We start from the raw sequence: 24,334 nt of genomic DNA, 5'->3' as shown, positions 1-24,334 counted from the left end.
CTTCAGGATGAGAACAGAAATCGTGCTCCGGCGGCAGTGGGAGGCCCCATTAGCTAAAGTGGTACCTCCAGCTAAGAACAGTTTCAGGCTAAGAACGGACCTCCGGAACGCATTAAGTACTTAATTCGAGGTACCACTGTGCATCCACTTACAAATCAGCTTGTGCACACTTCATGCAAACCCATGCATTCTTTGTGATGGTGGCTAAGCAGTCACCCACACCAGATTCAGGGTTCACCTCCTTCCTTGCCCCACTTGCTCTGAAGAAGCTGGTAGCCCCCAATTCCTGCCGCAATTCAGTTTAAATGAGAAATGAGGGCGATCCAGCAATTTGGCCCCAAGTCACACACCCAGAAGGCTAGAAGGGTGTGCGAAGCCCCACGGTGCCTTACAATGTTTGTATCTAATCCTGTACCCACAGGCAGGGCCCGTAACTCAAAACCGGCTTCTTTCTTTCCAATCAGAAACTGCTTAGACCACATTCTCCAGAAGTGTTTAAAAAGGGTGGGGTTACTGCATTTACACAAGCTCTGCTAGATCTTTTTTTTTTTTTTTTGGTGTGTGTGTGGTAATTGCAAAAGCAGAAATATAAAGCTCAGAACCAGTGGACAGATCGGGGCAACTGATTATTTTCTCCCATTCTTTCTGGAGAAGCAACTTTTTAAAAAAATAAAAAAATGCCTCTGTTAAATTTCCTCTTCTCTTCTCCTGCGTGCATCTGTCTGCTGTGCCTGGTCTTCTTCTTGGCATCGCTCTATTTTCCAAGGAGCTTCGGAAAACCGAATTTTACATTCCCGCCTGGTCCGACGCCTCTCCCAATCATTGGGAACCTACATTTGCTGGATATGAAAAGACAAGACAAATCCATATTAAAGGTAGGGAATAAAATTGCTTCACATAAGCTGTGCTTTTGGCCCCTCTGTGCAAATTCAAGAGAGGATTAGGGAAGAGGGAGAAGTCTGATTTGGTTCAGAGGCGAACTTAACCAAATCCACACATTCCAAAAGAATGTGCGAACTGAAATCCACACTTTTCTACTTTTTTATTTTTTGCAATGCAAAATGCTAAGCTACCATTAGGGTAAAATGTACATATGCCTGCATATATTATTGAAAACATACAGGAAAATATTGTATTTGGCTGAATTGCTTGCAAAAATACGTATATCTGTCAAAACTGCATACAAAAAAGTGTTTATTAGGATAATTTTTTACTAAAATGCTGCTGAATTTGTGTAAGGATCTTTGTAAAGTCGCAAATTGCTACAGAAATGCGCAGAACTGAATTTGAAATTGGGAAAGCGAGAGACTGAGAGAAGTGATAATTGACAGATTTGCCCATCCCTAGTAAAGATTTATATTTCTGGCATACATTTGTTTTAAATCAGTTGAGTAAGACAATGCTGTGCTGCAGGAGAACCACAAATGCAATCACATGTTGGTTCGAGTTTAGCACAGTTGTTATCTCTTTATGTGCACATCCTCTACATATTTCATCCATCTTATTTATTTTTTACTTTTGTGGAATTACTCTATTTTTAAAAAAATAATATTTATTAAAGGTTTTACAGTTACAAAAAAAAAGGAAAAAGACAGTAAAAGAAAGAAAAAATTAGGAAACAATACATCAAAAATAGAAGGGGAAAAAACAATACCTCAACACAACAAGAAAAAACGAAAACATTTAAAAACACATCCATTTTCCATGTCTTATCTTTCATTAACTTATTTCCTCGACCTCCTCCCACCTCCCATTTTTGTATTCCAGTTAATAATTAGATTAGCAAATCCTTTCCATCTTTCACTGCTTTCTATCATTTAATTGTCTTGATTTATTTTAGCCTTATCTTACCATCAAAATCTTAAAATTTATCTATACTTAAATGCTTATCATATTTCTACTAAAGTCATATAGTTTCATTCCACCATTTCCCAACATTCCTTAATTATGCTATGTTACTCTAAATAAAATTTTAAAAAATTTCCCAATCTTCTTCCACCGTCTCTTCTCCCTGGTCTCGGATTTTATCAGTCTTTTCTATCAGTTCCATATAGTCCATCAGCCTGGTGCTCTTCTATCCGAGGCTCTTAACTCTTCTCCCTGTCCTGTCTGCAAATTTCTTTTGATGCCAAAGATTAGGTCCCAAAGAGTTTCCATCTTAGCAGTTCCTTGATTCCATTTTTTACTTTTGTGGAATTACTCTAGAGTAAACAAGGACGCGGGTGGCGCTGTGGGTTAAAGCCTCAGCACCTAGGACTTGCCGATCGAAAGGTCGGCGGTTCGAATCCCCGCGGCGGGGTGCGCTCCCGTCGTTCGGTCCCAGCGCCTGCCAACCTAGCAGTTCAAAAGCACCCCCGGGTGCAAGTAGATAAATAGGGACCGCTTACCAGCGGGAAGGTAAACGGCGTTTCCGTGTGCTGCGCTGGCTCGCCAGATGCAGCTTGTCATGCTGGCCACGTGACCCGGAAGTGTCTTTGGACAGCGCTGGCTCCCGGCCTATAGAGTGAGATGAGCGCACAACCCTAGAGTCTGGCAAGACTGGCCCGTACGGGCAGGGGTACCTTTAAACAAGGAGTGGGTTGCAGTTGTGCACTTTGAAATGGGTCTTCCTGCATTACTTCTACCAGCCCCTATTCAATAATTAATTAAATTTGCTGTATCTGTGGGGGCTTTATTTCTTAATTTGACAGCTCCCATCCCCTGCTTTAGAAAACAACAGATGTAAAGAGAACTCACAGTACAATTATGTAACATGCATTTGGCTCTAAAGAGGCAAAGTGTTGGTTTAGATAATCTTTTTTGAATAGGGATGGGGGGAGAGTTTGCATTTAAAGGCAAACTTACATAACTGGCCTTTTCCAAAAGAGTATGAGAGCCAAAACACAGCCACTCTTCAAAATTTGCAGTTCTCCAGATTTTACAGTGGACTTCACCAGCCAAATAATGTGCAGTTGCCAGGGGTCCAGCAGAGCTTCCTGTTTATACCTGCATTAAGCCATGTCTAGGCACTTAAGCATGGGACGCGGGTGGCGCTGTGGGTAAAAGCCTCAGCGCCTAAGGCTTGCCGATCGAAAGGTCGGTGGTTCAAATCCCCGCGGCGGGGTGCGCTCCCGTTGCTCAGTCCCATCACCTGCCAACCTAGCAGTTCAAAAGCACTCCCGGGTGCAAGTAGATAAATAGGGACCGCTTACTAGCGGGAAGGTAAACGGCGTTTCCGTGTGTGGCTCTGGCTCACCAGAGCAGCAATGTCACGCTGGCCACGTGACCCGGAAGTGTCTCCGGACAGCGCTGGCCCCCGGCCTCTTGAGTGAGATGGGCGCACAACCCTAGAGTCTGTCAAGACTGGCCCGTACGGGCAGGGGTACCTTTACCTTTACCTTAGGCACTTAAGCATTCAAGAATGTGCATACCTTGGTTCTCGAACGCCTTGGTACTCGTACGTTTTGGCTCCCAAACGCTGAAAACCTGGAAGTGTATGTTTCAGTTTTCAAATGTTCTTTGGAAGCCAAATGTCCAAAGTGGCTTCCACAGCTTCCGATTGAGCGCAGGAAGCTCCTGCAGCCAACCGGAAGTCATGCCTTGGTTTTCGAACAGTTCTGGAAGTCAAATGGACTCCCGGAACGGATTAAGTTTGACAACCAAGGTAGCACTGTCTTATTTGTACTAAAATGCTGATACGTTTTCATCAGGACTTTTTTAAAAAAATTGCAAAGTAATATGGAAATGTGAAGAACTGAAGATCAGAAAAATGTGAAACTAAGAGAAACTGAAATTGACAAGACTCTCTGGTCCACAATGACAAGGCTGAGCAATTGGTTATTCACTCCATCCTTCCTGGGCACAAAGTCTCCTCCAAATATGTAAATGTCAAAGAACAGTGAAATATACTCGGAGTCCTGTAGTGATTTCATGCTCTTTATTGCAGCTTGTAAAACAGTAATTGAATCGTCCCCCAAACCTCAGGCTTTTATATACATTATTTACACAATGAGTCCAGTCTGACTGGCTGATTCTGCTTCCCTCCTGGAGCCTGATTGGTCTTTTCCTGCAGGCCAATCAGTTGTGGCATTCTAGGATCCTACCAGCCTAATAGGCTGATTAACTTCCTCCTGGAGCCTGATTGGCCTTTTCCTGCAAGCCAATCAGTTGTTGCATTCTAGGATCCTACTTGCCTATTGTTCTAGGACCCAAGCTTAGTACATAACAAATAGCTATTAATCAAAAGCTGAGTTCTCAACTGCCTTCCACTCCAACAGGCTGCCATGCAGGCTGAACATGCAGCCTGTTCTATCCAGATCTCCAAGAACACTTCAGATACCCTGAAAACAAGATCCATCTTCAGGGAAGAAGAAGCTGATGATGTTATTCAAGTCATTCTTGTTTGCCTCCATTAAGGTGTAGGGATTTGAGGGAGATTCGATTCAGTTCACATTTAAAGTCAAACCAAGCAATCGCTTACTTTCTGAAACAACATGTGAACCGAAACACAGTTACCCTTCAGAATTTGAACTTCTCCAAATTTTTCAGTCAAGGAATGGGTACCAAAAATGCATGTATATTGGGTGTGCATAAGAATACATGCATTAACAAGCAGAAATACAAAAAAAATGCATTATATTGGAGGAAAATGCTTTGCCAAAAGTGTAAATTATTGGGCAAAACTGTATATTAGGAGAAATTTACAGCAGCAACAAGACCATTTGAAGGTACTTTGTTATAACCCTTGCTTACCTTTCAGCTTGCTGAGAAATATGGCCCGGTGTTCACCCTCCATTTTGGATTCCAAAAGGTAGTAGTGCTGACTGGCTACGAAGCTGTGAGAGATGCCCTTGTGACCTTTACGGAGGACTTTGTGGACAGGCCGCCAATCCCAATATTTGAAGAGATTCAGCGTGGAAATGGTAACGGACTGTCATGGACTGGCTGGATACAGAGGAATGGGAGGATGCACCAGCTGGGGAACCCCCAAGGAAACCCCCAAAGGTTCAGAGCCAGAGGATTGTTGGTGGGATGACAATGAGGGAAAAGAGGGAGCAGAATGGGAGGTGGAGGTGTCAGAAACGGCAACAGGGTTTAGTGAGCAGGAAGAGGTTGTGGCAGAGAGCAGTCCAGACTCAGAGGCAGGAGAGGAGGGTGGCAGATGAGTCAGGATGCTGAAGAAGCCAGGGAATCTCCCCCTCCTGCTGTGACTGGCTCCCCTCTCCCCCAGTGTCCCAGAACACGCAGAGAAATGAAGAGGGTGGAGTAAAGAGAGACAAGATGAATGAGCCTTAGGCTGCTGGCGAAGGAACCTTAGAGATCGGTGGGAAGGCAGGGACCTTCAGTCCTTGCAACTGTTTCATTGGGGCAAGAGTTGCTGTGGTCACTAGGCCTGTGCTGTTTTGGGTTTTTTTTTTTACTAAAATGTTAACTTCACTGACATTACTGTTTTTTTAATTCCTGACGACTCCTCCAGACATTGACTAAACACAATTGCCTTAATTCCTGCTTTTCTGCAAGTCCCTTATAAAGCTATGGCATGCTTTTGTAAGGCAATCAGCAGCTTGTGAGAAGGAGGGGGGCTTTGATGTCAGGATGCTTGGAACTGCCGGGGGAACTCAGGGTTTGGGAATGTCAGGTGGCAGAGGAACCAACCCCCACGGCAGGTTGACAGGAACAGATAAGACAAGAAAAAGGCCTTACCACCTATTCAACATTCACAGAGAGAGGCTTGGGAATGCAGGCTCTTAGAATAATGGTGTTGTCCCGAGTGACTCTCCACCCCCCCCCTTCTCTCCCACTTCCTCATTCGTCAATAGTAGCACTCCATCTATGGTTGCCACTTGGGGCCATCTGTCTTCAAGCTCTTTGCTCTCCTACTTTTAAGGCTTGCCGGGTTCTGGGAGATGGTGGGTCTGGAATGCTTTCTAGTGACACTGTGTCCTTCAGCTGCCCCCACCCTGGTGCTTCTTCTTCCTCCTCTCCCATTATTTCCCAGCTTTCCCCCTCATCTTCCTCTGAGCTGTGACCCCCCTCAAACCTCTGTTGTAATTCTGAGCTGTCTTCTTCTTCTCTGGAAGGGTCAAGCTGGGAAGGTGGTCTCCACCATTCCTCCTCTGCCCAGTCCCTGACAGGGGAATGGGGAAGATGAGAAAAACAGTGGTTCTGGTGATATATAAAGGTACCCCTGCCCGTACGGGCCAGTCTTGCCAGACTCTAGGGTTGTGCGCTCATCTCACTCTATAGACCAGGGGCCAGCGCTGTCTGCAGACCCTTCCAGGTCACGTGGCCAGCGTGACAAGCTGCATCTGGCAAGCCAGCGCAGCACACAGAACGCAGTTTACCTTCCCACTACTAAGCGGTCCCTATTTATCTACTTGCACCCGGGGGTGCTTTCGAACTGCTAGGTTGGCAGGTGCTGGGACCGAACGACGGGAGCGCACCCCGCCGCGGGGATTTGAACCGCCGACCATGCGTTTGGCAAGTCCTAGGCACTGAGGTTTTACCTACAGCGCCACAGATATATATATCTGGTGATATATATATATTCTAAAGGAAGTCTGATGTATCTTTAAAAAAAAAAAGCATTTCACAGAACTCTTCCCTAATTCAAATGAACAAGACCATGTCTTATGTCTACCCCAATAGGGGTGTTTTTTTCCACCGGAGAGCTGTGGAGGACTACCCGAAGATTCACCATGGCCAGCATGCGCAATCTTGGCGTGGGGAAGAAGCTCATAGAGCAGCAGATTAATGAAGAACTTGGTTTCCTTGTAGAGGACATTAAATCTTTTAAAGGTGAGTTTGGAAAATTTAGGAGGTTAGGGCAGAACCAGCTGCACGGATATAAGATGGGGGACACCTGGCTTGCCAGTAGTACATGTAAAAGGGATCTGGGGGTCTTAGTAGACCACAAGCTTAGCATGAGTCCACAGTGTGATGCAGCAGCAAAAAGAAAAAGCTAGTGGTATTCTGTGCTGCATCAACAGAAGTATAGTGTCTTAATCAGGAAAGTCATAGTCCCACTCTATTCTGTCTTGGTCAGACCTATACTGCAGTCCTGTGTCCATTTCTGATCACCACAATTTAAGAAGGATATTGAAAACCTGGAACATGTGCAAAGGATGGCAATGAAGATAATAAAGGGTCTGGAAACCAAGGCTTATGGGGTAATTGGGTATGTTTGACCTGGTAAAGAGAAGATTAAGAGATGCGATTGTTGTTGTATAGTCGTTTAGTCGTGACCGACTCTTCGTGACCCCATGGACCAGAGCACGCCAGGCCCTGCTGTCTTCCACTGCCTCCCGCAGTTTGGTCAAACTCATGTTGGTAGCTTCGAGAACACTGTTCAACCATCTCGTCCTCTGTCGTCCCCTTCTCTTTGTGCCCTCCATCTTTCCCAACATCAGGGTCTTTTCCAGGGAGTCTTCTCTTCTCATGAGGTGGCCAAAGTATTGGAGTCCCAGCTTCACGATCTGTCCTTCCAGTGAGCACTCAGGGCTGATTTCCTTAAGAATGGATAAGTTTGATCTTCTTGCAGTCCATGGGACTCTCAAGAGTCTCCTCCAGCACCAGAATTCAAAAGCATCAATTCTTTGGCGATCAGCCTTCTTTATGGTCCAGCTCTCACTTCCATACATCACTACTGGGAAAACCATGGCTTTAACTATACGGACCTTTGTTGGCAAGGTGATGTCTCTGCTTTTTTAAGATGTTGTCTATGTTTGGCCTGGTAAAGAGAAGATTAAGAGGAGATGTGCTAGCCATCTTCAAATAAAGGGCTGTCACATGGAAGATGGAATATGCTTGCTTATCCTGCTCCAGTGACTAGGACCCCATTAATGGCTTCAAGCTACAAGAAAGGAGATTCCGACTAAACATTAGGAAGAGCTTTCTGACAGTAAGGGCTGTTTGACAGTGGGACAGACAAGAGGTGGTGGGCACTCCTTCCTTGGGGGGGGGGGGTTTAAGCAGAGGTGGGATGGCCATCTATCATGTATGATCTAGTTGAGATTCCTTCCTTGCAGGGGGTTGGACTCGATGACCCTCAAGGTCCCTCCCAGCTCTACAATTCTATCATTCTAAGTCAGACTGACTGCTCAAGATAGCCAATGTTGTCCAATCTTCCTGCAAACAAATGAGGATAACTGCTTAATGAACAGATTGTCCCAAGTCTCCGAGGTGTGGGTGCCCCTAGCGCACATGTGCATGAGCATTAAGACACCAAGCTGTGCCCAGCTTACCATTTCACACCCTGCAGCTACTTAGAGTTGTTTTGAACCACTGATAATAGCATTGATCCAAGACAGGAGGTGGTGATAATGGGAAAACTGTTGACATGCAGAGGGCCGGGAGACCAGCTGGCTAGCCCCAGCTGGGCTGTCTCCTTCCAGTCTTCCCGCTGCGAAGACCATCGGTCTCTGCTCCAACGTAAATCAGCAACCCGGGCTTTCAAGGCAGGACACACTATCAGCAGAGCGAACTGCACACACAGAATAGGCGTGAGGCTTGTGGAAGCATACTACAACTAAAGGTAAAGGTAAAGGTACCCCTGCCCGTACGGGCCAGTCTTGACAGACTCTAGGGTTGTGCGCCCATCTCACTCAAAGAGGCCAAGGGTCAGCGCTGTCCGAAGACACTTCCGGGTCACGTGGCCAGCGTGACATCGCTGCTCTGGCAAGCCAGAGCCGCACACGGAAACGCCGTTTACCTTCCCGCTAGTAAGCGGTCCCTATTTATCTACTTGCACCCAGGGGTGCTTTCGAACTGCTAGGTTGGCAGGCGCTGGGACCGAACAGCGGGAGCGCACCCCGCCGCGGGGATTCGAACCTCCGACCTTTCAATCAGCAAGCCCTAGGCACTGAGGCTTTAACCCACAGCGCCACCCGCGTCCCTACAACTACAGATTTATTAATCATAAATCAGGACAAAGAAATATGCCTTCTCTCTCTCGTCTTCTCAGAGAGAACCGGAAAAGCAAAAGCTATACACAACGGAAGTTCCCAGCAAGCTGTGCTAGAATGTAAACAGACATGTGACATGCAACAGTTCCACATGTCTGCTCCTTAAGGTGGAATGGAAATCTCAACAAAAACTGGGTCGTTTTGTGACAAGGATCGTTGGACTAGTTGGGTTCTTTATCACTTCCAACTCTATAATTTCCCTGGTAATGGTACAGAAACACTGCTCCACTTATGTGCACAGTGAGCAACTGGTTTTATAGGAAAACCATACTGGAGAAATTATGGACCCCACAGTTATTACTCTCTCCCTCCATGAACTTTTCTTAGGTCTTGACTTCTATGATTCTGTGATTGACGTGGCAAGTGGCCCCTGATCCACTTCCAAATCTCTAGCTACTGATCTTCATTTATTGTTGCGAACAATAAGGTTTCAACTCCTGGCTTCCATCAGGACTTGTCCCTGTTTTATTCTCGGTTTCATCCATTTAGGTGAACCTTTCATTCTCAGAACCTTTAACACTGCCCCAACCAACATTACTTTCGCTCTGCTGTTTGGAGAGAGGTTCGACTACAAAGACCCAATATTCACCACTCTGCTAAGACTCATAGATGAAGTTATGTGCCTTCTTGGATCTCCATTCTTGCACGTAAGAAAAGTTTGTAGCTGCTACTTCATACACTTATGGGGTAATAAACTGAAAGGAATTCCAAACTAGATGTGCTGAGCTGAGGGTCCAGGATTTGTCTTCCCCATTCAATAGAAAGTAAGAATGATGGGTTTATTTATTACATGAAGGAAGAGTGAAATTTCCCCTGGGAGCTGTAGTTTGCTAAGGGAGCTGATCTCACAGTTGCCTGCACCCTAAAAATGGTGTCACAGTGCCTTAAATACATGGTGCGGATGTGACCATAATCTAATAGTTTCCCCTTGTTCTAAGTCCAATTTGCCAGCCACTCTACCACGTTGGTTCTCTTTAGCATGTAAGATTCTCAACCTTGAGTGTAAGACACATTCACACAATTTTAGGTCCCATCTACATCATACATTGAAATCACTCCTATGGCAGCTTTCAGTTTTTGTGTGAGAGAGATTAGATTTCCTCTCAACTGCTTCTTGGGTTACAAAGCTGAAGGTTAATAGAAAGTCCATGCAAAATCAGAATGCAACACACTTTGGCCTATAGATACCTGATCCAAGAGAGGGGCATCCAAGATTATTATAATCCCAGTCTGGGTTAATTCTCATTGTACTCCAGGGGGCTCTGACCTCTTTTCGTCACAAACAGTGCTGTTTCCATTCCGCTGCAGTTCCGTTCCCACCAAATACTATTTTTTTAATCTCGCTGTCTACTATTTAGACACACACACACACACACCCCTTCATTACGGTGACAGACCAGCATATACAACTGACATAAATTTTCTCTATGTGGTGTTAGTTACAAATTTAAGCTAATTGGTGACATTTCCCCCCATACCAATTGTTTCAATGCAAAGGGCATTTATTTTGATGTTGAGGAAACACAATTTAAATCGGGTGGGGTTGCAGAGTGACCGTCATCAATTACATACCCTTTGCAGACTGAAAATAGCAACAACAGCAAATGCCAATTGGTATTCACTGGATTGATCTCCATTTCATGCGTGGGTTGAATAAGCAGGCACCAACAATTTCTGCTTCTGTTCGATTTTCATTGGAATTCTCCGACATCCCAACTCAGGGGCAATCCTTCTTCCTGAAGACTGTGGGGAGGGGTAAGAGAGTCATGGGAATACCTATTTCCTTGGACAATCCTTTCCCCAAACACAACCCTGGTGAATGTGTTGTGTATTGAGTCAAAGGATTTTATATCTGTATTATTATTGTCTATATTTGCATTAGGGTAAAGTAACTGCCTTTTGGTTTCAGGGGGTACAGCTACTATTGGTTCATTTAAACTGCTGTATTTGGATCCTCTGTCTTATTGGTTTCCTCCAAAAGGCAGGACTGTGATTGCCTGATATTGTTCCCTCCAAAATGTATCCTTTCTAGCTAGTCCCCTGTCCCTATAAATGTAGCTTTCCCCTCCTCAGTCTTCAGTCTTGTTTGCTGTAATAAAGAAGTGTTGTTGTGACGTGGGGTTTGTGATTTCAGCTCTCTTGACATAATCTGCTGGAGACAGTTCTCTAGTAACACTTCTTTATTACAGCAAACAAGACGGAGTTGCAGTCATTCCTGGGACTTATTAACTTTTATCATTCGTTCTTACCCCATAAAGCTTCGGTAGCTGAACCATTACATAGACTGTTGCAGAAAAAGAATGTGTGGCGATGGGGGCAGGGGCAGCAGAAGGCTTTTGACTCCTTGCGAAGAATGCTGAGTAGCGGGAGCGTCCTTGCTCATTATGATGAGTCAAAGCCGCTGGTCCTGGCATGTGATGCCTCTCAATACGGCCTGTGGGCGGTCTGCGATGCTCCAGTCTAGGTGTTCCTGTCGCTCCCAACGCCGCCGATCTACAGACCCTGGCGATGTGACCTGTCTTCCCGCACGTCCGGCACATAGCATCCCGGAAACGACAACTCTTCCGCTCATGGTTTCCGCCACAACCTGGACACCTGCCTCGGTGATCTTTGTGCACTGTGCAGGCCTGACGCACTGACTCGACCCCACGGACTGGGCTCTGGCTCGGAGTAGCCTCTAGCTCGTCCATGGCATGCGCAACTTCTATCTGTGGCTTAGGGGCCTTGCGACTGGCATCAAGCTCCTCTCTTTCATAATTCTCCGTGGCGGTGGCCTCCTTCAAGGCTGAAGCAAGGGTAACCTCTTCTTTAGCCACGATGCGTCTTCTGGCTTTCTTGCTGCTCAGACCACCGATAAACCGATCCAGGAGAGTCTCTTCCAGATTTTGGAAGTCGCAGTGCTGAGCGAGCTTCCGCAGTTCAGCTAGAAATGCAGATACAGACTCCCCAGCACGCTGCTGCCTCTCATGAAACTCCATCCGCCGGGCCATCTTGGTCTCAGTAGGCGCCAAATGGCTTGTTAGGCAGGCAAGAATATCTTTGAGAGATGTCTCACTTAGCTTCGCTGGAGCAAGCAATGCCTTGGCCAGCTTGAAGGTCTCAGGCCCACAGTAGCTCAGGAATGTGGCCCTTCTTTTGCTGGCATCGGTGATCCCTTGAGCCACTGCGAAGAACTCGAAGCGTTCGACGTAGTCTTCCCACGTGTGGGGCTCTGATGGCTGGAAGGGCTCCAATACCCTTGGACTCTCCATTGTCCTGTGGCAGGGTCGTCTTCTCAGCTGGCCAGTGAGTCTTGTTCTTAGCTGCAATCCGGACTCTGAGGCAGGGCTGCGTTTAACCGCTCCTCAGCATTCCGGATCCCACCTTCGTCGCCAGTTGTTGTAGATCGGCGGCGTGGGGAGCGACAGGAACACCTAGACTGGAGCATCGCAGACCGCCCACAGCAACCCATTTTCTAAAGGACTGCCACTATGTAACGGAGATCAACGGGAGGGTCGTGCAGTTCCCAGCGCAAGGCAAGGCACACGTCAAGGTGAAGATTGAGGGTCAGCAGTGCGACATGGAGGTGGACTCCGGATCTGGATTCACTATCGTGTCGGACCAGACCGCGAGGACATTCTTCCCCAGGGGTAAGTTGCCCCCTCTGGAGCCCTTCCCGGCAACCTTGCAGTCATACTCAGCGGGCCGCATCCATGTTATGGGAATGTGTGCCGTGAGAGTTCAGTTCCGGGACAAACAGGCTGTACTCAAACTGGTGATTGCGAAGGGCAGTCGCCCCAGTCTCCTGGGCACTGACTGGTTCCCCGCCCTGGGACTGAGTATATCAGGGCTTAATTCAATCCAAACCTGCCCTGAGATGAGCGAGGCATTATGCAAAGAGTTTGCTGGTCTCTTTAATGGAAAACTGGGTTGTTATAAAGGGCCCCCAGTTGACTTCGAGTTGGACCCTGGGGTGGCCCCAATCCGACTCAAACCAAGGCGAGTGCCATTTGCACTGCAACCCAAGATCGAAGCAGAGCTGGATAAATTGGTCAAGCAGGGAGTTCTCTCACCCGTGGACTCTGCTAAGTGGGAGACTCCAATCGTCACGCCCCTTAAAGCAAATGGGGAAGTCAGGATCTGTGCAGATTACAAATGTACTATCAATAAGGCACTCAGGGGAAACTCATACCCCATTCCAGTCGTATCACATCTGTTGGCTAAACTGGCTGGGGGCAAGGTGTTTGCCAAAATTGACCTGGCACAAGCCTACCAACAGCTGCCAGTAACCCCACAATCAGCGGAAGCACAGACTATTGTCACACATAAAGGGGCGTTCAGAGTTAACAGATTACAATTTGGAGTTTGTGTGGCCCCAGGGATTTTTCAAGGGCTCATGGAACGCCTGTTAAGAGGTCTGCCGGGGGTCTTGCCATTTTTTGATGACGTTTTGATTGCTGGAAAAGACCCACAGGAACTGGTTGCGCGTGTCCGTGCAGTGTTGCTCAAGTTCAAGGAGGTGGGGTTGCAACTGAAAAAGGAAAAATGCAGTTTTGGGGTGCCAGCTGTGGATTTCTTGGGGTTTAAAATTGATGCATCAGGCATCCACCCCACAGATGCTAAGATTAAGGCCATCATCGAGGCACCACGACCACAGAACAAGACGGAGTTGCAGTCATTCCTGGGACTTATTAACTTTTATCATTCGTTCTTACCCCATAAAGCTTCGGTAGCTGAACCATTACATAGACTGTTGCAGAAAAAGAATGTGTGGCGATGGGGGCAGGGGCAGCAGAAGGCTTTTGACTCCTTGCGAAGAATGCTGAGTAGCGGGAGCGTCCTTGCTCATTATGATGAGTCAAAGCCGCTGGTCCTGGCATGTGATGCCTCTCAATACGGCCTGGGGGCGGTGCTGAGTCATAGGGAACTGGATGGGTCGGAAAAGCCCATCTCTTTCTATTCCCGTACGTTGTCGCCCACGGAGCGCAACTATGCTCAAATTGACAAAGAGGCGCTTGCAATTGTGGCAGGAATCAAAAAGTTCCATGATTATGTGTACGGTCGCCATTTCTCCATTGAAACGGACCACAAACCACTGTTAGGGTTGTTCAACCCGAACAAACAAACGCCACAAATTCTCTCCCCCAGAATGTTGCGTTGGTCTATATTCCTGAACGGGTTCCAGTACACCTTGACCCATGTGCCGGGGAAACGATTGTGCCACGCTGATGCGCTGAGTCGATTGCCCCTTCCTGGCGGGAGCAATGAGGATCCCGCTCCAGCGGAGCACATAATGATGCTGGAAACACTTCCGGGGGCTCCTGTAACGGCTACTGATATAGCTGAGAAAACGAGGAAAGATGCTGTTCTCTCCCGTGTGCTCACTTGGGTGGGGAGGGGGTGGCCAGGTGGTCCGCATGAAGACAAATTCAGGCCTTATGCGACAAGGCAGCACGAGTTGTCCATGCATAAGGGTTGTCTCCTGTGGGGAGATAGGGTGATCATCCCAGCACCCCTGAGAAACAGGGTGCTTGAGACGCTTCACATGGGACACCCGGGAATGGTCAGGATGAAGTCGCTAGCCCGATGTTATGTGTGGTGGCCTGGAATGGACCAGAACATAGAACAATGGGTACGAACATGTAAGGCATGCCAAGAGGTGCGGCCAGAAGTGGCCAGAGCACCAGTTCACTGGTGGGAGCAGTCCAGATCTCCCTGGAGCCGGCTGCACTTAGATTTTGCTGGGCCATTCCAGGGGAAGGTCTTTTTGGTTGTCGTCGATGCATATTCCAAATGGTTAGAAGTGGCGATGGTCCCTAGCATGGCATCAGCTGCCGTAATCAAGGTGTTGAGGCAGCTGTTTGCAACCCACGGGTTACCTGAGACCATTGTATCAGATAATGGGGCAGCTTTTGTATCCCAAGAATTCAGGGCATTCTTGGCTGATAACTTCATAAGAGGGGTCACATCCGCGCCCTTTCACCCATCCTCCAATGGGCAGGCTGAGCGCATGGTAAGAACAGCCAAAGAATCCATTGCGCGCTTAATGGAGGGTAACTGGTCAGCTCGCATCGCGCGAATGTTATTTTTGCAGCATGCGACGCCGTGTACTGCGACGGGCAAGTCGCCAGCTGAGCTGCTCTTGGGTAGAAGACTGGTAACGGTGCTGGATTATGTCCACCCGGATAAAATGCCAAACCATAATTCAAGAGCAACCCCCCAGGCTGAGACTGACACAACAAGGTATCTCGCCCCTGAAGATCTGGTCTGGGTGAGGAACTATTCACGAGGTTCGCGGTGGGTGGCTGGTGTGGTCACCCGGGCTAGTGGACCTGTGTCCTATTATGTAACCTTGGAAAATGGGCAAGTTTGGAAGAGACATATAGATCAGCTGAGGCGCCGGGCGCTCAGCAGGGAGGAGTCAGATAATTCATCCCTGGCTAACGACGCAGAGCTGCAAGACCAGAGTGAAAATGGCCCAGAGGTGCAGTCACCAGGGGCTTCAGCAAATGAACCAGGGTCTGCTAGTCCTCATGATGACGAGGTACAGGTAGGGAACCCTGAGATGTCTGGGACTCCATCTGTTCCTGAGGAAACCCCTATAGCAGCCCCTCTACCACAGGTAACACCCAATCCAGAACCGGCAACGCCTGTTGTCAGGAGATCAAGTAGAAGTTGTAGGACCCCACAGTACCTGAGAGATTACGTCTGCTGTGCTCACTAGGGGGGGAGGGGTGTTGTGTATTGAGTCAAAGGATTTTATATCTGTATTATTATTGTCTATATTTGCATTAGGGTAAAGTAACTGCCTTTTGGTTTCAGGGGGTACAGCTACTATTGGTTCATTTAAACTGCTGTATTTGGATCCTCTGTCTTATTGGTTTCCTCCAAAAGGCAGGACTGTGATTGCCTGATATTGTTCCCTCCAAAATGTATCCTTTCTAGCTAGTCCCCTGTCCCTATAAATGTAGCTTTCCCCTCCTCAGTCTTCAGTCTTGTTTGCTGTAATAAAGAAGTGTTACTAGAGAACTGTCTCCAGCAGATTATGTCAAGAGAGCTGAAATCACAAACCCCACGTCACAACAGAATGACTTTTCTTTACATTGCTTTTCAAGGTAACTAACATTTATTTCACCTCCCTCCCCAACGTTTCCCCCTTAATTTCCTCCTGACTAGCTGTTTAATTTCTACCCGTTCCTTGGATTTCTTTTCAACGCTCACAAAATTCTACTGAAAAGGATCGAAGACGTCCGTATCATTATAAGGGAATACATCAAGACAAGCAAGCAAGACATCAACGCCAACAGCCTCAAAAGCTACACAGATGCATTGGTCTTCAAGCAACGAGAGGTATTTTGATGATTCAGGTTTCAGGACCTCAGAAGTACCCTACTGCAGGGGTTTGGGAATCTCAAACCCAGGGGCCAAATGCATCCTTCTGTCTGGCCCTTGGCACTCTCACCAGGCTACACCTCCTCCTAGGACCACCTCACACTTTTCACCAGCCCAATTATGCACCATCTTTGAGTGGTTTTGCCTGGTTGGAAGATAGAACAGAATCTGTGTACAAACTAGCCTACTGTACAAAGGCAAGCAATACATTCATGGCTCTGCCAGCTTTTGCCTCTGGCCCCATCCACTACATGCATGAGAGCCAGTGTGGCCTAGTGGTTAGAGCAGACTTCCTTCCTCAGACTCGGCCCGTCAGATGTTTTTGGCCTACAATTTACATGATCCCTAGCTAGCAGGACCTGGGGTCAGGGATGATGGGAATTGTAGTCTCCAAAACATCTGGAGGGCTGAGTTTGAGGAAGCCTGTGTTAGAGTGTTGGGCTTGGAGCTGGGTGACCAGAGTTTGAATCCCCACTCAGCCATGCAGCTCACTGAGTGACCTTGGGCCAGTCACCACTTCTCAGCATTATTGTGGGGATTAAAAGTATATGCCACCCTGAGTTACTTGGAGGAAAGATGGGATAGAAATGTAACAAATAATGCAATAATAAACACATAATGTGGCCCTTGAAAGGTTTCTCCAGAAATGAATGCGGCCTTCAGATTGAAGTCCCAACTTTGGGACTTCAAAGCACCCAACCACCTGTCATCCTTGTCCCCTGTCTCCACACCTGTTGGATTTGGCCTGAGGCTGGATCTAGACACATCAAAAAAGCATTTCAGGAAAACGCATTGTAAACCTCAAAGTGGGAAATCATGTCGGCGAAAGAGAGAACTCCACAGCGCCATCTAGTGTCACGGTGTTATAACAGGTATAAAGCACTTTTCCTTTACTAATTTAGCTGAGTCCTGAGAGGCTATGATCCAATTAAGAATTGGGCTCGTTGAGCCAAAAAGGTCCCTCACCCCTGTCCTGTCTAGTCCAGCACCCTGGCCAACAAGATGAGTCTGTGTGTCAGAAGTCCACAAGCAAGATGTGATGCTTCTGTTCCTCAGCAATTGGGTGCCAGAGGCATATATTTCCACCGATACCTGTGTACAGCGGTACCTCAGGTTACAGACGCTTCAGGTTACAGACTCCGCTAACCTAGAAATAGTACCTCGGGTTAAAAACTTTGCTTCAGGATGAGAACAGAAATCGCACAGCAGCGGGGCAGCGGCAGCGGGAGGCCCGCTTAGCTAAAGTGGTACCTCAGGTTAAGAACAGTTTCAGGTTAAGAACGGACCTCCGGAATGAATTAAGTTCTTAACCCGAGGTACCAGTGTATTAAATAGAGTGAGAGTATTTTTGTTTTCAATTTCAATCATGAGTTCTACCACCTCCTCAGGATACGACTAAGCGAGAGAACCTTTTTAATGATGACAACCTCATTGCTTCCATCCTGGATCTTGTCATGGCTGGAACAGAGACCACGGCAACGACATTGCAATGGGCCGTTCTGCTGATGATGAAGTACCCAAAGATTCAAAGTGAGTGGCCAGTTTATTCACAGTCTCCTCCTGCTGCTACTGCTTCTAGAGGATATGAGCTTCTAGGCAAAAGAAGCCCCATGGCTGAATTAGGCCCCATGCCCATCTAGTCCAACATCTGTTTCTCACAGCAACCAATCCGGTGCCTCTGGGAAGCCCACAGTTGGAACCTAAGGGCAATAGCTCTCTCTGAACTAGGGAGGGAGGAGAAATTCAAGTCAGTATGCATTTAAAGCCAAATCTATCAAATTTGCACTTCCTGACACAATACACACAAGTCCCACTATCCAAACACAACGTGTTAACACAAAATTGTTTGTTAGGCAAGCGTTTGCATAATGAGTCGACGATTTCCACTTATTCCTATGGGGAAATTTCTAATGTGTTTCTGACCAAGGAATTTTGACCCCAAAAGGATAAAAGAAACCCGGGAAAACCTGCGGATCAGAAAAAGGTTTTTATGAAGGCTGCTTATTTGTTTACAGTGCTACACGCAAGTCCAGCTGTTTGGATATCTGAAATTGTGGTGTGTACTATTTCCTTATGTTTGGATAAGTGAATTATCCAAGCCAGGAGTATCTACAGGTGCAAGGAATTTAATTGCACCCTGTTCTTTGGTTTTGTTCCAGAAAAGGTTCAAGAGGAGATTGGGCGGGTTGTGGAACCAGGCCACTGGGCCACATATGATGACCGGAAAGACATGCCCTATACCAATGCAGTGATCCACGAGGTGCAGAGATTCATCACGCTCTTGCCGCATGTCCCACGCAGCACATCAGCTGACACACATTTCAGGGGCTACTTTCTCCCAAAGGTACCTTCTCCAAAGGCGCGTGCCTGATTTTGCATGCTGAGTATACTTCAATGTACTTTAGCATTGTTCTGTTAACTCTAGTCAATTTTAACAGCTGAGCGGCTCTTGAGCATGACTTGTGTTCTGTTCTCCCTTCACACCTGCAGGTTCCTCATTTGATGGCAATGTTATGCCATTCTGACCCTGACATGTATGTGTGAATGAAACACATGCTTTCTTGTGGGTCCATTCACACATACAGCTCATCAGGGGTTGAGGCCAGATAACACCGGTCCTGAAAGACCTACATTGACTCCCAGTACGTTTCCGAGCACAATTCAAAGTGTTGGTGCTGACCTTTAAAGCCCTAAACGGCCTCAGCCCAGTATACTGAAGGAACATCTCCACCCTCATTGTTCAGCTCAGACACTGAGGTCCAGCGCCGAGGGCCCTCTGGCGGTTCCCTCACTGCAAGAAATGAGGTTACAGGGAACCAGGCAGAGGGCCTTCTCGGTAGTGGCACCCACCCTGTGGAACGCCCTCCCATCAGATGTCAAGGAAATAAATAACTATCTGACTTTTAAAAGGCATCTGAAGGCAGCCCTGTTTAGGGAAGTTTTTAATGTTTGATGTTTTATTCTGTTTAATATTCTGTTGGGAGCTGCCCAGAGTGGCTGGGGAAACCCAGCCAGATGGGCGAGGTGTAAATAAATAATTTTTATTTTTATTAAATGAAGGCAACATTCATGTGGGAGTTAGCCCTTGGTCAAGTCACGTTTCACAGGATCAGAGAAGTGTAGCGTTGGGAGGGACGAGGGTTGTCTATGCGATTTCTGCAATGCAGAAATCTTTTGCCCGGTGTAAGGCTCGAACCCACGACATCAATATTAAGAGTCTACCAACTGAGCTATCCCAAGCTGCCATCTGGTGCTGCTCCTAAGAAAGGCAGTATAAGTGACTAGCAGAAGGCCTCTGAAGGGGAAATTGCAGCCTGCCTTCTGTATATCCGTTCTCTGCCAAGTGCGTTTGTGAACGTTTGTGTTTGCCTGCCCGTCTTTACATCCTCAAGTTGGAAAATTCAGGACAGATAAAAGAAAGTACATCTTCATGCAACATATAGTTAAACTATGAAACTTATTCCCCAGGAGGCAGGGATGGCCACCAACAAGTTTGTTAAGGGTGCTGGGAATTGTAGCTCGGGAGGAGGGGGACTATGGTTCCCAGGATTATTTCAGTGGAAGTGAGTGTGCTTTAAATATGGTGTGTGTGCAGCCTTGGTTTGTAAATTGCAAACTGGGTAAAGGTAAAGGGGCCCCTGACCATTAGGTCCAGTCATGACCGACTCTGGGGTTGCGGCGCTCATCTCCCTTTATTGGCCGAGGGAGCCGGCGTTTGTCTGCAGACAGCTTCCGGGTCATGTGGCCAGCATGACTAAGCCGCTTCTGGTGAACCAGAGCAACGCACGGAAACGCCGTTTACCTTCCTGCCAGAGCGGTACCTATTTATCTACTTGCACTTTGACGTGCTTTCAAACTGCTAGGTTGGCAGGAGCAGGGACCGAGCAACAGGAGCTCACCCCGTCGCGGGGATTCGAACCGCCAACCAACCTTCTGAGCAGCAAGTCCTAGGCTCTGTGGTTTAACCCGCAGCGTAGATTTCCTTTAAAAATGCAGCATCAGCAAAATCCTTCAAGGCTAAAGTATTTTCTATTGCCTTATTGCATCAGGGCAGGAGCAGTCCTGGTAAACGAGATAGCAGTTTTCAGACTCTAAACCTGATCTTCTCTCATGCCTGCTTACAATTTCCATCACCTCCACCCCATGCTGTCTGATCCAGGGAACGATGGTGATTCCTTCGCTCACTTCAGTGCTTCTGGATCGAAACCACTGGGAGACCCCTCACAAGTTCAACCCTAACCACTTCCTTGACGCCGACGGGAAGTTTGTCAAGAAAGAAGCCTTCATGCCTTTCTCCTTAGGTACTTATTTTTTCCCCAAATACATTCCAAACACAGAGCCAGTGTGGTGTAGTGGTTAAGAGCGGTAGACTCGTAATCTGGTGAACCGGATTTGATTCCCCACTCCTCCACATGCAGCTGCTGGGTGACCTTGGGCTAGTCACACTTCTCTGAAGTCTCTCAGCCCCACTCACCTCACAGAGTGTTTGTTGTGGGGGAGGAAGGGAAAGGAGATTGTTAGCTGCTTTGAGACTCCTTCGGGTAGTGATAAAGCGAGATATCAAATCCAAAAAAAGAAAGAAAAATTATTAAATTTCCACTTTAAACAAAGAAAAAAACAATAAATTTCGACAGTCATTCACACAACTTCTTTTCCACCGCTCTGCCGAGCAAAGACTTCTCTCCCTCCCACCAACAGGTCTTCCTGTTCCAATCTGCATTTCGCAGTTTCCTCATATTTTTCAAGTCTACATTGTAAGACTTATTTCAATCCTGCTAGTGTCTTCAAACTTCTACAGTTATTATTTATGTAGTCTATGAATTTACTCCAGTCTCTTTGGAATTTTGATTCCTCCTGATCTTGGATCCCGCAGGTCAGTTTTGCCAATTCCGCGTAATCCACCATTTTCGTCTCCCATTCCTCCAATGTTGGTAACTCCTGTAATTTCCACTTTGGGGCTAATCACCTTCTGGCAGCGGTTGTTGCATACATAAATAGTCTTTGGTCCACCTTTGCAATTTCTTCTCCCATCAAGCCCAGCAAAAAAACTTCTGGCTTTTTGGGAAAGGTGTATTTAAACATCTTTTTCAGTTCATTATAAATCCCTTCCCAAAATCGTTTTGTTTTCTCACATGTCCACCACATATGATAAAAGTCTCCATCCTTCTCTTTACATTTCCAGCATACTTTATTACTTCTCCTTAGGTACTTAAAGGGGTTCGTTCGTCTTGGCGGTATAAATCTGTTGAAAAATCATCAGGCCCGTGTGCAGTGTTGTGATGGGGCAGGTATCTTGAGAAATTCTCCCTTCTCTGCAGCTCTTAAGATGGTGCCCCCTCTCGTGGTCTGGAACAAGTAACTCCCTTGTATTGGGAGCAAGGTGTGGGGTTATTGGCAAAGGATTTATATGGCCCTGTAGGCTGCTCCAAGTGTGAACTGTTCATATCTTTTATAATTCTTCCAAAAGCCTTGTAAGGCTGGCCAGCCCTTTAAATCCCATATTGCAGATGAGGCCAAGGTGAGGGGTGACTGGGTCACTCTATTGCTAGCCAATGCCAATTTTGCATGTACATTCACAAAGGGCCTTCCTATCCTGTTTCCACACCATAATGAGATTTTGGAAACTGCATTGTAAATGTATTTTCCGTTTTTAAACTTCTGTTCTGGTTACAATATATTACTATTCCATAGGAATCTATTACATCCTTTGCTGTCCCATATATTATTTCCCAAATTCAACCTAACCCTCCCCTCCTCCCCACTGCTTCCCTTCACCTGTGTGAGATCTGCCCATCATAATATATTTTTTCTAGTTGCTTTGATAAAATAGAGTAGCTTGAAAACTGTTAAATTATAATTACTTCTTTTGTCCTTTTTGTAGGCATTTTCCCCACCCTGTAATATACCCATTTTTGAACACATTTCTGCTTCTTTTTAATTGTGCCTTTGGGTACATTTTCTAAGCTACGGCACGCAATTCAGAGAAGTGCAAAGGGCAGGAGGGGTCTTTTCAAGACGTGCCACCAGTCCAGTGGCGTAGCGTGGGTTGTCAGCACCCGGGGCAAGGCAAGTAATTTGCGCCCCCTAACCCGTGGATTTTAGCACTCAGAGAGCTGCGAGTGCGAGCGCCCCCCCCCCCGATGTTGCGCCCGGTGCGGCCGGCCCCCCCTGCACTCCCCACGCTACGCCACTGCACCAGTCAACTCCCAATTCCTTTTCGGTTTTGCAGGGCGCCGAAATTGCATCGGCGAAAGTTTGGCCAAGATGGAGCTTTTCTTGTTCTTCACGGGACTGCTGCAGAAATTCACTTTCCAGCCGCCCCCAGGGCTTACGGAAACTGACTTGGACTTGACCGTTCCTAAGACGACCTTCACTTTGAGGCCGCAACCTCAGCTGGCTTGCGCCATTCCGCTGGAGTGAAGAGAGGACATTGCGATGAGATAATCCACACACAATGAGGGGGAACTCAAGTAGGGCATTCCTTTTGGCGGAGCAGGAACTGGTGGATCGGTACCTTAGCAAAGCTAGAGTTGCCTTGGGATTGTATGCTTGCAAGGCAAATGCAACTGGTCCCAACAAACTTGACTTTTCCCATGCTTGTCATACTTTTAAATATATGCGTAACAGCTTAAGCATGTGGGAAAGCAAACATCCTATACTTGGACTTTCAGAAAGCTTTTGCTTAAAGGGTGAATTTGATATTAGAGATTATTACGGAAAGGATTGTGAAAATAAAATTATAGGCACCGTCATGCCTTTATACAAACCTATAGTGTGCCCACACTTGGAATACTCTGTGGAATTAGGATTGCACCTCAAAAAGGATATTGTAGAGCTGGGTAAAGGATAGGAAAGCACAACCAGGATGATTAGAGAGTAGAGGAACTCCCCTGTAGAGAAAGAGGCGTGATGTTCGGGGCTTTTTAGTTGTGGAAAAAAAGGAGGGTATTCAAAAGATCTTAGGTTTTGTTTCCCTTAATCGTTGCTGCTTCCCAGAGGCGGGATAATTAATAGCAGTACTCAAGACTAAAACCCTTTCTCAGTTCCCAATTCAGAGACTCTGCTGCCTCCCTGCTGCTAGTCTGGGTCACAGCAAGCACTTTCCCCCAGCCTTTTCTGCTAATAAATTTACACTTGGGATTCTAAAATCCACAATTACTGAGTCCATTTTGTTCTCATATTCTGCTGTCCCGGGACCATACTTCCTGCCGATTTTGGATCTAGAGTCACATTAAAATTTATTAATGGAAAATAGACTAAGAAGAGGTATTCCAGTCCCTTGGTTGCAGGTTCACAGCAGATTCAACAATACTGGAGATGCTTTGAAAAAAACAAGGAACAAAGATTATGACGGTTATAAGAAGCCGCGTGGAGAAGAAAGGTTTATCGTACTCCCAACGTCTTATTTTCAGATCGTGATCTATGGTTTCAGGACGCGGGTGGCGCTGTGGGTTAAAGCCTCAGCGCCTAGGGCTTGCCGATCGAAAGGTCGGCGGTTCGAATCCCCGCAACGGGGTGCGCTCCCGTTGTTCGGTCCCAGCGCCTGCCAACCTAGCAGTTCGAAAGCACTCTCGGGTGCAAGTAGATAAATAGGGACCGCTTACTAGCGGGAAGGTAAACAGCGTTTCCGTGTGCAGCTCTGGCTCGCCAGAGCAGCTTCGTCACGCTGGCCACGTGACCCGGAAGTGTCTCCAGACAGCGCTGGCCCCCGGCCTCTTTGAGTGAGATGGGCGCACAACCCTAGAGTCTGTCAAGACTGGCCCGTACGGGCAGGGGTACCTTTACCTTTACCTTTTTAAACTTCTTTGGGTGGTAACCCGGATATTTGTGTGCCTTGTTTATTCAGAAAGTGTGGGTGATAATCAGATTCCTCATCTGTGGAAACAAAAGAACTGGGACGAAAGCAGACAACATCCTTACCCTAACCGAACCAAGGTGGCAGTACTGGAAATGAGTGAAAAAGGAACCCTTCTGTCAGGCGGCAAAATTCAAAAATGATATTATATAAAATAGAGGCTGGA

General features: G+C 47.0%; 1 protein-coding gene across 1 annotated transcript; it reads left to right on the top strand.

Annotated features, from left to right (window-relative positions):
* Window positions 1-306: 306 nt before the first annotated feature.
* LOC310664431 (cytochrome P450 2W1-like) lies at window positions 307-23,468 on the top strand. The gene is made up of 9 exons (XM_083413609.1): window positions 307-875; window positions 4,739-4,901; window positions 6,628-6,777; window positions 9,432-9,589; window positions 16,098-16,271; window positions 17,702-17,843; window positions 18,473-18,657; window positions 20,473-20,614; window positions 22,543-23,468. The coding sequence occupies exons 1-9, from the start codon at window positions 678-680 to the stop codon at window positions 22,731-22,733; spliced, it is 1,503 nt and encodes a 500-aa protein (XP_083269735.1). The 5' UTR covers window positions 307-677; the 3' UTR covers window positions 22,734-23,468.
* The last annotated feature ends 866 nt before the right edge of the window (window positions 23,469-24,334 follow it).

This window comes from Podarcis tiliguerta, assembly GCF_965153285.1.
Source record: "Podarcis tiliguerta genome assembly, chromosome: 14".
Taxonomy (NCBI): domain Eukaryota; kingdom Metazoa; phylum Chordata; class Lepidosauria; order Squamata; family Lacertidae; genus Podarcis; species Podarcis tiliguerta.
The sequence above is the reverse complement of the archived record's forward strand: the minus strand, read 5'-3'. Positions and strand labels throughout refer to the sequence as shown.

Bases quoted from the DNA above. Each gene is read 5' to 3' on its own strand.
- LOC310664431 (XM_083413609.1), top strand. From the start codon at position 678: ATGCCTCTGTTAAATTTCCTCTTCTCTTCTCCTGCGTGCATCTGTCTG. The intron at 4,902-6,627 runs GTAACGGACTGT...CTACCCCAATAG, and splicing joins AGAGATTCAGCGTGGAAATG to GGGTGTTTTTTTCCACCGGA. The intron at 18,658-20,472 runs GTACCTTCTCCA...TGTCTGATCCAG, and splicing joins GGGGCTACTTTCTCCCAAAG to GGAACGATGGTGATTCCTTC.